The sequence below is a fragment of the Artibeus jamaicensis genome, unplaced genomic scaffold (genome assembly GCF_021234435.1).
Source record: "Artibeus jamaicensis isolate MK-2021 breed Jamaican fruit bat unplaced genomic scaffold, CSHL_Jam_final scaffold_1964, whole genome shotgun sequence".
In the NCBI taxonomy this organism is placed as follows: Eukaryota; Metazoa; Chordata; class Mammalia; order Chiroptera; family Phyllostomidae; genus Artibeus; species Artibeus jamaicensis.
The window spans coordinates 24,134,262-24,148,364 of record NW_026522030.1 but is presented as its reverse complement, the minus strand read 5'-3'; the positions used below and the strand labels follow the sequence as shown (position 1 = coordinate 24,148,364).

At 45.1% G+C, this 14,103-nt stretch overlaps 1 protein-coding gene across 1 annotated transcript; it reads right to left on the bottom strand.

The window, feature by feature from the left end:
• Positions 1 to 266: 266 nt before the first annotated feature.
• Positions 267 to 3,615, bottom strand: GAS1 (growth arrest specific 1). The gene has a single exon (XM_037159917.2). It carries the CDS (start codon positions 2,587 to 2,589, stop codon positions 1,558 to 1,560), a length of 1,032 nt encoding a protein of 343 aa, XP_037015812.2. The 5' UTR covers positions 2,590 to 3,615; the 3' UTR covers positions 267 to 1,557.
• Between the last annotated feature and the right edge of the window lie 10,488 nt (positions 3,616 to 14,103).

Genomic DNA, 14,103 nt, shown 5'->3' with positions numbered 1-14,103 from the left:
CTCATTTACAGATGTCTAATTGTTCATTAAATTAAAGGCATAAATAATAGCCCTCATTTGTCTTATACTGTATTTTAATTTCAGTTGATGGTTGATAGATTCCCAGTGGCCCCTCCGCCTCCCTCCTCACCCATTATTGGGTTAACCACAATGTAACTCTGGAAAGTAACTACACCATATTCATTATTTAAAACTCTTTACTGATGTACACATTTTAATAAAAACAAATAATAAAAAAAGAATGAAAGAAATACACAAAGCCATAGTTACTTAAAACATAAGACTTTTTTTTAAAGATGTCTATAAAAATACGTTTAAGGCAGTTTGGAAATGCATTTATACATTTCTACAATGTCCATAAATTCTCTTGAAAATAAGAATGTTAACTTCGAATCTATAAAATACACTGTACATTTCAAGGCTGTTCTAGACAGAGCACACTTTACAGCGGCTGTGGGTTTGGATCCCTGATGACAGTTTCTATACATTTCAGGGAGAAGAGGTGTAACATGAATGTGGATTTAAAGTTTTTAATTTCTTTTTAAAAATAAATTATTTCTGAAGCATACAATTTATAAAAATTCTATATACAAAGTACAGCAACTGGTAACAAACCCCAGTTTTAATACAATTTATATAAGAAGTACCAGGGTTTAGCACCCTGATAGAAGCAGAAGCAATATACGTTCTCTGCATATTTGTACATACAATTTCTTGATGTAAAGAACAGAAATGACAACAAAACAATCATAAAGAGGTTTTCATAGACGCAGTGCAGAGCTCACTTAATACAAACTTGCATTTTCAGTATCACTAGTAACTCTTTAGATCAGCATTTTTTTATCCTTAATCCTAAGAAATGTACTAAGAGATCAGAGTGGTGAGAATGAAATTAAGGTCAAAGGCTCAAAGTTATCTAAAACTAATTCGGGGGTACTAACCTCTTCCCATTCCTACCCCAAACTGAGAATTCAGGGCGCTGGTACCAAAACCAAGGAACCAGTTGATAAGCTAATGAACCAATAAATGAGACTTTTCTTATTACTGACGACTGCAATGTCCTTACTGGCCACAATAAAAGTAGATACCGGCTCCTTCCCAACCCCCCCCCCCCAAATGCTCATAAACTGACAGCCCCTTTTGCAAATATAAACCCCCCTCAAACCCCTTGCTCTGAGCCCAGTCCCTTGAAAAATGCTAAGGCCCCACTGCTCAGCACACTCTTTGGAGTCCAGGACTACATTTCTGCTCGCCCTCACCCTGCCCCGCCGCCCATTCCATGCCAGGCGTCCAGAACTTTAGCTAGGCTAGTTTCTGCAGGGCAGATGTGTTGGGAGTTTCTGGAGCCTGAAATGGGGCCAGGGAAGGATGTCCAAGAAGTCATGCTCAGGAGCGGAGACGAGCAAAGTGCCAAAGTTGTGGCGGGGAGACTGGCTAAGTACAGTCAACTTTGAAAACGTTTTGGCAAGTATTCCCTATTCATCCCCTCTGTCCTCTCTGTCCCCACAGGTGCCCTGGCACAGGCCCTCCCGCAGCCCATGTCGGAGGGCGCGAGGGCTAAAACAGCTGCGGGAGCAGCAGCAGCAGCAAGATGGAGGCGAACGGGGTCCAGGCACCTTGGGGAGCCAAGCGTCCACTGCCGTTGGTGCTCCTTCGCCCGGGCCCATAGGGCAGGTCCCCGTGGCCGCCCGCCGCAGCAGCGCCGCCACCCGGGCGCGGCTGGTGCGGGACGCCGTCGTCGTCGTCCAGCGGCTGCTCACCACCAGCGCCCCCGGCGCGCTGCTCATCGTCGTACTCCTCATCATAGTAGTCGTCCAGGCCCCCGTCCGAGCCGCTGCTGCCTGGGCCGTTACCCAGTTCCGCACCAAAGCACAGGCGGGCCATGTTCTCTTTGACCGATTCGCAGATGGGCCGCTCAAGGCCGTCGCACACGCAGTCGTTGAGCAGCGCTGCCTTGGGCACAGCTAGCATGTCCTCGATGACAGTGCGGCACTCATCTGTGCAACGCAGCCCATTGAAGAGCTTGCCGCAGTAAGTCAGGTAGCGGCTGAGCGCCAGATTGCAGCGGCTGTCGCGGTCGCAGCGCCGGCGGGCTTCGGTGCAACCCATGACCCCGCCCGCACCCGGGCCGCCCGCGCCGCCGCCGCTGGTCCGAGGCAGGCAAGGCTCAATGGCGCGCTTGGTGGACTTGCAGTTCTCGTCCTGCGCGCAGTCACAGTCCTCCAGAGCAGGCCCGCGGCGCGTGTGGTTGAGCTGAATAAGGGCCGAGATACAGTGGCTCGGACAGCGCCAGCGCGAGGAAAAGGAAGGGGCTGAGGCCGGGAAGGTGGCTGCAGCTCCGGGCGCGTCGCTCCCGCCACGCTGCGCCAGAACCGGCGCGCACGCCTCCGCGTACTGGTTGTAGGCGTAGCTGCACTCCGGCTCCCCCTGGCACTGGAGCAGCGCTTGCCAGCAGATGAGGCGGCGGCCGTGCGCCAGCCCGGAGCCCCGCGGCGCCGAGCCCAGCAGCTGCAGCAGCGCCATCAGGCACAGCCAGGCGCCCGGCACGGTCCCCCCGCGGGCCCCGCCGCCCAGCAGCCCTGCCACCATCGCGGGCAGCGGCGGCCGCCGGGCGAGGAGGGGAAAGGAAACGAGGTGCGGGGAGCGGCGTACACGGAGCCGGCGGAAAAGTTTGCCTCAGTCCTGCCAACTTCTTGCATGAGTGTTTTCATAAATCCATGCGCGCCCGCTGGCTGGTAGTCCGCTGCTTGCAGAAGGTCGGTCTGGCTCTGGCTGCCGTGGCTTCCTAGAAACGCACAGCCGCGAAGAACCCCTCCTGTCGGCCCCCGGTTGTGGCGGGAGGCGCTCACTGCCGCCCCGGTGGGCTGCGGGCCGCGGGGCCGCAGCGGCGCTGCAGGACCGCGGAGCGCCGCGGGTGCATTTTGCTCCGCGCCTGCAGATCCGTTGTGCGTCCGCAGCAGCTCCTTCCTCCCCGGCTCAGCGCCCCAGCGCTGCCGCTGCGGGCTCTAGCATCGCGCCGCTTCCTGGCTCAGGTCCGTGTGCTGCCCGCCTTCCCTCGGCCGGGCCGCCCGCGTCCCCTCCCCCTCCGCCCGCGGCGACCCCGGCCTCGGCCGAGCTCTGGGGAGCCCTTTCCGGGAGGCGCGGAGAGAACAAGAAATTCCGCGCGGTCAGAAAGCGGCTCCCGGGCTTCCCTCGCCGGCGGCTTCTCGGGTGACAAGGAGCCCGGGGAGCGGATCCGCTGAGCCCGGCTACGGACTCTCCAGCAGCGAGGCTTTAAATACAAAAGTGGGCCGGGAGCCCCCGCGTGGTGCCGCGGTGCCCCCTCATTATGCATGCATGGAAAAGCAAACAAACAAAAACATTAGCAACGCTCCTTCGGCTCACCGAGCCCCGGCCCCGCGCGCTCGGAGCCTGCCCGCTTTCTCCTTTCTCCACTCTTTCGCCCTTTGCTCGGCCCCCTTTCCCGGCTTTTCGAGATGCTATTGGTCCTGCCTGTTGTTGTTGAAACTTTTTTCCCCCGGAGCCGCTGGAGTGGGGTTGCAGAGTGGGGGAGGGCGGGGAGGTTGGTGGGCAGCTCACATTCAGGCATTCAGGGCTTGAAAGGAAGGGCTTAAGAAGCCTGACAGAGGCCCGGGAGCTCCTCCTACTCTTAAGGAGGCTCGGATATGGAGTCCCCAGCTCGCGCTCTTATACTGCGGGCTGGGTTTAGGGGCAGCTGTTGGCATCCGGCTGGGCCACAGCCCTTTTTGTTTGGTTCTTTTAAACTTTTTTTGGTTTTGGTAGTTGCAGTAATTCTGCCTGGATTCCATCTGTGCCTTCCACTGGGTTCCGAATTTGGTGTTTTTTTGAGTTCCACATCTTTGGATCCTGCTCATCACAGGCGGGAGGAGGTAATTACAGAATTTATAGGGGGACTTCTAAACTTTAAAAACAAAACAACAACAACAAACCGCACCCAAGGAAGAGGCACACACTTAAGTTGGGAGGTTTGGGGTATTGATGAAATACTTATAACACGCCCCCTACTCCAGCTCCCTGTCCCAATTTGCCAATCTGGCAGGTATGACCGTGGAGCCAGGCATCTGTTATCAGTTAAGACAAATCCAGTCAACTAAATTAATATTTTAGGAACATGTTACTAACATGATTGGCATTGAAAAAGAATCATAGCCTTAGAAATCTTTAGGGATGTTGATCAGTTCCGTCTGGCTGCAGTCACAACAGAGAGGAAGGGAATAAACTGGTTCTAAGGTTTCTATTCAAGTGTATGTTTCAATCCCTCACTAGGGTACAGCAGCCTCTGCCCTCTAGGCGCGGGAGTTCGAGATCTACCTTAACTGCGGCGCAACGCAGCCTTCGACCACCAGAGGCACCGGGCGTCTGCGGCCTGTCAAAAACTGGCGCTTTTTTTCCTCCCCTTTCCGTGGAGAGACTATCAACTCCATCTGTCACAAAAATTAAGGCTAAGTCTCCTCTCCAGAAGCAGAAGGAGCCGGGGCTCCAGCCCGCGCAGAGTTCGGCTGTCCTCCTCTCCCCGGAGGCCAAGTGGATTTGAAATGGCAAAAGTGAGAACAGGGCCACATCAGACGTACAGGCTGCAAAAAAAGCCTCCCGTTCCTGTAGAGGAGCTGCATTCCTCAGACGGGGTCTGCCTTAGGGAGCTGCACCTCTGCAATTCCCAAAACAATACAAAACAAAATAAACTTTAAAGGAACCTGAGGTAAAGCAGACCTCTTTGCCCCGACCTGAGTCACACAACACACACACATACACACAATCAATCTATATTTAAAAAAAAAAAAAGAAGAAGGAGAGAAAAGAAAGGCTACATCTGTGTGGCTATTTAAACAACCAGTTTCCAGGCGCTGGATTTTTGTTGTTGTGTTATATGCCAGAAGGGCTTGGACAAGTCCCACTCCTTCTCTGTAACTTGAGAACCACTGCTCTAGAGAATGGGGAATGGGGGTTGTTGTTGTTTGTAAAATATATCAGTTTTCAGATTTAAGGGACTCCAGAGAGCTTTGTGTGCTTCAGGGACACCTCAGCACCCCAATCTCAACATTTCAGACCTGCAGGGCTATCAGGGGCCTGATACAGGCGGAAGAAGGAGGCTATGATGAGGCAGGAGAGCCCTCTTCCCCATGAGTCCCAGAAACCGTGAGTACCACCTTGCTTCACATTCCAGGTTTGCGCTGGTAGCCACCAGACCTCCAAGCCATCCCTCATCACCCATACACTGATCCCCATATTACTTATGTACATCCTTTAAACTGACTTAATACCCATCCCCGCCTCCACCTGCCACTCCCTCCCCAAATTCTCTTCATCCAGGAACTCTCAATCTGCTCTCAGCAAAATCTCCGGGTTCTCTGTGTCTTCATCTTGTTTTTCTCTGTGTTCAAGTACTTCCATCTGAGGGGCTATGATGGCCAGATCCAGATGCTTGTGGGGTGGCCATTCTGCCAGGGCACATCCAGGTAGTGAATTTCCCAGCATGCTTTGGGCCAAGCTGTGGGAGGAAGAAGAAACTGTGCAGGGAGGGAAACTGGGCCCAGATGGCTTCTGGTTGCTTCTGCCCCTATTCCCTTTTCTGTGCTGATTGGTTTGTGGTTTCTGGACACACAGAAGTTTCAGGGAGTTTTAACAAAGCACAAGTAATTTTAGGAGGAGAGATGGACTGGGGGAGGATTGTGGAGGGAAGATTGGAGGGAAGGAAGTTCCCTGGGAAAGAACCAGGCCACAGTCCCCAGATATTTTAGGCATTTTGAGGGACTAGATTTCCCCTGAACCCCTCAGGGGCCCAGTGAGGCCCAGACATGACAACGGAGTTCTGAATGGTTGAGGCAGAGCCAGACTCCCCACACTTCCATATTAGTCCCTTCTCTTCCACCAGTACAGGGACCCCCACCAGGAGGCCCTCTCTGGGACCAGTCCCACCCATGGCCCTGGGAACAAGAGATAATGTGAAATACCAATTGTGGACCAAAGGCAATAGAAATCTTTTTAGGAAAAAAAAATCTTGCCTATCTTCAATCTCTTTCTGAGCTGGATCTCCACATTCTTGCTCTAACTAAAACCTGCTGAAACCTATTGAATGGGAGAGAAAATATTTGCAAACTACAGATCTGATGAGGGGTTAATATCTAAAACATATCCTTATATCCTAAGGAACTCATACAATGCAATAGCAATAAATAAATAAATAAATAAACAAACACACAAACTGATTTGAAAATGGACAGAGGGCTTGAGTAGACATTTTTTTCCAAAGAAGGCATACAATGGCTAACACACACATGAAAAGGTGCTAAACAGCATTAATCATCAAGGAAATGCCAGTCAAAGCCACACTGAAGTGATCACTACGTACCTGTTAGAATGGCTTTCATAAAAAAAAGATAACAAATGCTGGCGAGAATATGGAGAAGAGGGCACTCTGGTACACTGAGGGTGGGTCTATAAATTGGAACAGTTACTGTAAAACAGGATGGAGGTTTCTCAAAAAATTAATACAGAACTACCATAGCATTTAGTAATGCCACTTCTGGGTATGCATCCAAAAAGTTGAAATTACTATCTTGAAGAACTATGTACCCTGTTAATGTGCATTGCAGCATTATTCACATGGCCAAAATATGGAAATGTTAAGTGCCCATCAATGGACAAAAATAAATAAAATATTATACATACATACATACAATGGAACAGTATTCAGCTATAAAAAGAAGGCACCCTTGCCATTTGTATTAACATGGATGGCCCTTAGGTAAGATGGAGAATTTCTATGGAAGGAAGCCTCCCACAGCGGTGGTAGTTGGGGCAGCAGGTGGTGTCATCTGCTGCTTCTGCGTGTGGTACTGAGCCACAGTTCACTGTGGGCTGGCCAGACAGGCAGTTGAGAAGGAAAGCTTGGTCAACTGGAACCCATGAGGGTGAATTGGAATTTGTGTTTCCTTCAACACTGCGATCCTCAAATGCTACAGGGGTTGACCTATACCAAAAGCTGGTACCATTCACCATGAAGCTGACATGCCTTTTGTCTAGGACTGGGAGAAGCTGAAGCAGGAGAGCTGGAGGGCGAGCTGAGAAAGCTCAGGTCCAGGTGTTGGCTCATCCCAACCAAGCGGAACTTTCAATCAGCAAGGACTGGTGCACACTGCCCTGATGCTTGGAGCCCTCCACCTCCTTCATAGGGTAACAGTAATGTCACTGCTGCTTTACGTCCGCCTCCATATCAGGTGCAAAATTTCCCTTGTGGCCAACACTGACAAGGAACCATGCAGGGGGTAGACTTCTGAGAAACATAGTTCCAGCTCAGCTCTGTTGATGTAGTACAGGGCCACCACAGATGCCTTTGGGCGTTCAGGCTTAATCTTCCCAGATGTGCTCTTCCTTAAGGTTTTAGCATCTGACTTGTTGGCTATTTTTCTCTCCAGACCACTCTTATCATTCGTGACAACCTTGGCCTCTTAGCTGCTTGGCTTCTTTCCCATTCAACTATCAACTGGTAATTTTACCTTACATCTAGTCATTAACATGTTAACCATGTCTCCGGAAAAATCTTTAGTTCAAAATTTCTAATTCAAACATTATTTTGCTGAGCAACATCTCTTGTCTATCCAGTTCACCTGTCTCGGTCTTGTCACCTCTCAGCTTCTAGACTCGACATTGGCCATTGCTGCTTCTGCTGCTGCCTCAGCTCCCTTCTACAGTATCATTCATTCCCATCCACCTATAATGGACTATACTTTCTACCATTTTAAAACAAAACTGCCCCCCAAACAGAAACAAACTCTTCTTAGACCTCAAGTCCTCACCTAATTATCCCATTTCTATGAAAACTTGAAAAAGTTGTTTTTACTCACTTTTTCCATTCTCTATTTAATTCACTATGATGAAGTTTCACCCTGCCATTTTTCTCGCTACGGGTACTAATGACCAAATGGCCACCTCTCAGTCTTCATCTTGCCTGGCCTTTGGGCACCATGGGTCATGATCATCTCTTCTTTTCCAAATGCATTTTTTTTACTTGGCTTCACATCCCCCTGTTTCCCATTGAACCCCCTGGGGGCTCTTTCTCTCTCTAAATTGACCTCTGTAGGTAATCCCATCCAGTGCCTTGGTTCTAAATTACATCTCTAATTTTGATATTTCCCATTCCAGTCATCTTCTGATTTACATGTGTACCTATTCCCTTGGTTGTCCAATCAGCATTGCAAACTTAATGCCCCAAGAGCACTTCTGATTTCCTACCCCTGTCTGTTCCTGGTGTTTCTGTGGCAGGTGGTCTCCACAATTGTTCTCCGTCCATTTCCTCTCTCACACTATATCCATATATCCATGCTGCTCAGATCCATGCTTCTCATATCGAGAGGCTGAGTCTAATTTCCTTCCCCTTAAATGTTGGGCAGGTCATAGTGACTTTGACTAATAGAATACAATGACAATGACTGGCATTCTGTGGCTTCCAGGCTAGGTCACAAGAAGCCTTGCAGCCTCATTTCAACCTGGCCTCTTGGTGTGATTGCTATGGGGAAGCCAGTCCCCATGTAAGAAATCTGACAACCTCAAGACTGCTATGCGGAAAGCCAAGGAAAAGATACACGGAGAGAGAAAGAGAAACCTCATAAGCTCCTAACTTTTATAGACAGGTGATTAAGGAAGGCAACAGGTACATGAGTGAAGAAGTCATCTTGGATGTCCAGCCAAATGGGACCTTCAGATGACTCCAGCCTCAGCTGGCATCTGATGGAAAGAACATAAGAGAAAGCTCAACTCAGGGTCAGGGTCAAATAGGGTAGGGTTAGTGAGGCACCTATGTGTAAAATATGGGAATACTCTCATAGTGGAGTTGCAGGGACCTCAAGAGTAAGTGTCCTGAAGTTCTGTACCCTAGACATTTCACTGACCTGATCCTAGTTCAGGTTTTGCCCCATGTAGTAACAGCACAGCTTTGCTCAGTCAACTCAAAGCATCATGAGAAATAACAGAATGTTCTTTTAATCCACTGAGTTTTAATAAGACAGTAGATAATCAAATACTTATTTTCATCATACCCAACTGCTTGGATCAAATACTCTTCTCTTTTTTGTCACATTGCATATTCAATTGATGGCTAATTATAGGCAGCCAATAAAATATTTGCTGAGTTGAATGAATAAAAAATCAAAACTTATTGCTTGTCTTCTATATCAGCCAACTCAGAACTAGTCCAAATAATTTATTTTATATATATAACCCAGAGACTCTGAGAGGTTAAAGAATATGGAAAAGTTCTGAAGTTTAAAATATAAAATGGTATTTCTATGATAATTTAATTATTATGGATGATTAAACCATAACTTTTGTCATGTATTAACTTCACAAAAATTATGGTTTAATAAGTGGGAAAAGCATGGTCTCTTAAATGGATGAAGCTGGCAACACTATTTATTTAGAAGGAAATGTAAAAATAAGTTCTAGATAAAAACTTAAATATAAAAATTAAATAAGAAAATCTAGGCTAATGTATATATTAGCCTATAACACATGCACACGTATATATATGCATAGAATTTATGAAAATCCTTCTAAGACTGGAAAGTTAGAAGATATAGAAGAAAAACATACTTGACTATAAAAAATTAAGACGTTGTATATGGAAAAACATACCAAAGACAATGTCGATAGACACGCAGGTCTGGCAGGCTATTCATAGAGTAGATAACAGAAGACTAATTTTCTAATAAGCAAACAGCTCTTATAAACTTAAAAGAAGAAGATAGTTTAAGAAAATGGGGGGAAGATGGAAAGAGGCAATGCACAGAAGTGTAAGTTCAAGTGCCAACAAGTGAAAAGATGCTTATGTTTACTAGTAGTCAGGTGAAAGGAAACTAGAAAACAAGGAGCTATCACTTTAGCACCTAATAGGCTGCATAAACTACGAATGCTATGTATACTCTAGCAGTCCCAGTCGGAACAATGACTCTTTTCTCAGAAAAGTCTTGGGAAGTCCTGGAAACTCATTTGGTCTGGGTTGCATGAGGATGCTCCCTGAAGGGAGACCAAGGCTGTCATCAGACAAAAAGGCATCCCCTGCCCCAAGGGTCCCTGGCCTGTCCCATAGGTTGTGCCAGTCCAGGGACTGTTCCTCAGTGGTCCATGAGAGTGTGGGAGTAAGCATCCAGATACTTTTAAAGAGCAATCTGGAAGAGTAATTTCATGTCTGCAGAATTCAATGAAAATTGAAGATCGTACTTCTTTGGTATCACTTAATTTTTCTACTAATTTGTTTTTGCAAAAAAGTACCTATCTCTAATGGGTAGAAACAGTATCTTGTCTTTCACCACAGGTCATTGGAGACGCCCTGTGCTGTGTACTACTAGTTAATTCCTTTGGCTTTAGAGGTAAATAAGTTGGTAGGTGCAGAAACTCAAGGATTCGCCACTATGTGAAGATTAATAAAAATGTAAGACACAAACTATTGACTCTTCAAAGAATGTCATAGTAACTTTAGAATGCAAAATGACATTACAGCCTCACTTTTACTGACAGGCACAGGACCAGACAGAGCAGCTGTTCTCCAAGGGCAGAAACGCACTCACACCATCGCCTGGGGACTCCAAGAGAACAGAATCCTGGCTGGGTTTCAACATCTAATAACAAGAGGAAATCCCACAAAATCAGTAGGAGCTCCAATTCTCAGGAAATTTGACTTTCATACTCTGTGAAAAGGAGACATTAATGGAACGGAGATTGAAAGCCCTAACAGTAAAGTCTATATAGACCATCTGAGGCACAACCTGCTTCAACCTCTGTGGTTTGTAGTTGGCAGTACTGTTTTCTACAGAGTAATTTTTTCCAAGTTAAAAGCTTGTACACACTTGGACATTACACCTCAAGTTAACTGGGGCCAGTTCTACAACGGCTATTGTAGAATGTTTCAAAGCCATGCCAGGTCTTGTTTTAAAATCTAGATTTTCACTATTAAAACAAGAACCTTTTTCATAAATTTGCAAATCTGGATAAGCTGTTCTCTAAATAAAAATAGCATAATTTGTAAGAGAAGTTATGAATTGTCTTAAAAATCTGCCTTTTAAAAAAACCTTGTAGAAATCTACAGAAAGATAATATGATGCCCCCCCCCCAAAAAAAAAAGACAAGAGAGAAAAAGAAAAGCTACCACCAATAAAAATATCCATCAACAACTTAGTGTAATTTGTAAGTGTGGGGTTGTTTCTCAAACAGTTTGAGAGAAACATATCAGAATTGCTTACATCTTAAATGTTGAGAGTGTATAATTGTCAAAGTGTCTATGGTCTCACTGACTGATAAAGATGAAAGTTATCTAATTATTTTTAATGACATGTATATCCCAGGACTTGAACACGTGGCTGTTCACATTCTATTTACATTTTAAATCTGCTTTTCATTACCTGCTCATTTGCCACTGAATTTGATTCAGTTGAAACCAACAGATATATTTATTCAATACCTCCTATGTGCCAGGAAGGGGAAGGTTTGGGTTTTTATCGCCTTCCAACTTTGTTCTCCTGGTTTCTTTTTTTTTGGGGGGGGGTGCTATTAATAACCTCATTTAAAAATCACTATCAGGTTTTCAGAAAAGTTGATTGAAAGTGCAACATTTCTACATATCCCTCTTGCCGGCACAATTGCCCCTATTAATTACATCTTTTATTAGTGTGGTACATTTGTTATATCAGTGAACTACATCAACACACTTATTAACTAAAGTCCATAGTTTACATTATGGTTTACTCTTTGCGTTGTACATTCTGTGCATTTTGACAAATGTGTGTTATCACGTACTCACCATTGTAGTGCCATACAGGAAAGCCTGACTGCCGTGACAACCCCTTAGAAACATTGTTTTAATCCAGAAGTCACCTTAAGTTGAATCTCTTCATTTATGGCTTCTTTACTTAATGCTTCCACATTTACAGGATAAGGAAGAAAGAAACAACCAAACAGAAAAGAATGAAGAAACAAGAATTCAAAAAAATGAGGAGAGGCTTAGGAACCTCCAGGAAATCTTTAAATGTTCCAACATCCGAATTATAGGGGTACCAGAAGGGGAAGAGGAAGAGCAACAAGGGGAAAACTTATTTGAACCAATAATAAAGGAGAACTTCCCCAATCTGGCAAAGGAAATAGACTTCCAGGAAATCCAGGAAGCTTAGAGAGTCCCAAAGAAGTTGGACCCAAGAAGAAACACACCAAGGCACATCATAATTACATTAGCCAAGATTAAAATGAAGGAGAGAATCCTAGAAGCAGCAAAAGGGGACAGTCACCTACAAAGGAGTTCCCATCAGACTGTCAGCGGATTTCTCAAAAGAGACCTTGCAGGCAAGAAGGGGCTGGAAAGAAGTATTCCAAGTCGTGAAAGGCTAGGACCTACATCCAAGATTGCTCTATCCAGCAAAGCTTTCATTTAGAATGGCAGGGCAGATAAAGTGCTTCTCAGATAAGGTCAAGTTCAAGGAGTTCATCATCACCCAGCCTTTATTATATGAAATGTTAAAGGGACTTATCTAAGAAAAAGAAGATAAAAAGCATGTACAGTAAAATGACAGCAAATTCACCATTATTAACAACCACACCTAAAACAAAAACAAACTAAGCAAACAACTAGAACAGGGACAGAACCACAGAAATGGAGGGTTAGCAACAGGGGAGTGGGAGGAGGAGAAGGGGGGAAAAGGTACAGAGAATAAGTAGCATAGACGGTAGGTAGAAAATAGACAGGGAGAGGGTAAGGATAGTGTAGGAAATGTAGAAGCTAAAGAACTTGTGATACATGGATATGAACTAAAGGGGAGGAATATGGGTGGGAGAGGGTGTACAGGGTGGAGGGGAATGAAGGGGGGAAATGGGACAACCATAATAGCATAATCAATAAAATATACTTTACAAAAAAGAAATTAGGGTTTTGGGTTCCTTCGGATATATTCCCAGAAGTGGGATTTCTGGGTCAAAAGGCAGATCCATTTTTAATTTTTTGAGGTATCTCTGTACTGCTTTCCACAGTGGCTGCACTAGTCTGCATTCCCACCAACAGTGCAAAAGGGATCCCCTTTCTCCACATTCTTGCCAATACTTATTGTTTGTTGATTCATCGATGATAGCCATTCTGACTGGTGTGAAGATATATCCCACTGTGGTTTTAGTTTTCTTAATGGCATTTTTCTCTGGCCTACTTCACTGTATGAATATAATATATAATACATATAACATACAAAAGATGTCATAAGTACTATTATGTGATTGGTAAGGCTTCTTGTCAACAGTAGGCTTTCAGTAATTAAGTTTTTAGGGAGTCAAAGTTATGTGTGGAGTTTTGGCTGGTTGTGGGCGGGGAGGGTTGGCCCCTCAGCCCCTGAGATATTCAAGGGTCAACTGAGTAGAAAATGCCTCCACTCTCCTTTGTACCCAGAAACTCACTTTCCTCAATCAGTTATCAATTTAGTATATATATTCCTAGATGCATGTGTGAGTGTATATATGTAGATTAAATAATGATCTTGTTTTTTTAACTGAACAATATATGTGTTTGGACACTTTCACAGGACTTCATAAAGTGCTGACATAACACACGCTTATCCCTTTAGTGAGTACATACTATTTCATTTAGGATGTTTCATAAATTATTTAACCAGTTGTTTATTAATGAATGTTTAAATTTCAAGTTTTCTTTACTGCATTGTGGCAATGGGTACATTTGCACATTTGTCGTTTCACAGGTACTTTAATGCAGCTAGAACTAGAGGATAAACTTTTAGAAGTGGAATTACTGAGCCAAAGAGGAGGCCCATTTTAAATGCTGATAGATCAACTGTTCTGTGTTCTGCAGAAGTTGGGCCTGTTTGTGAGAATGTTTGTCTCCTCACGCCATCACCGGTACAACATGCTATTTAACTTTTGGGTCTTTTGCCAATCTATAGATGAAAATTGTATCTCATGGTAACTTTAATTTTAATTTCTCTTATGAGGAGAAGGCCCCAAACCAGTACTTATTTATAAGAAATTGTGCATTTATTCTTACAGCTTAAACTTCAGTCACCTTCAAAGTATTCTCCAATTGATACATTTATTGAGACATTT

Excerpts from the sequence above, each read along its gene's own strand:
- GAS1 (XM_037159917.2), bottom strand. The coding sequence starts at position 2,589 with ATGGTGGCAGGGCTGCTGGGCGGCGGGGCCCGCGGGGGGACCGTGCCG.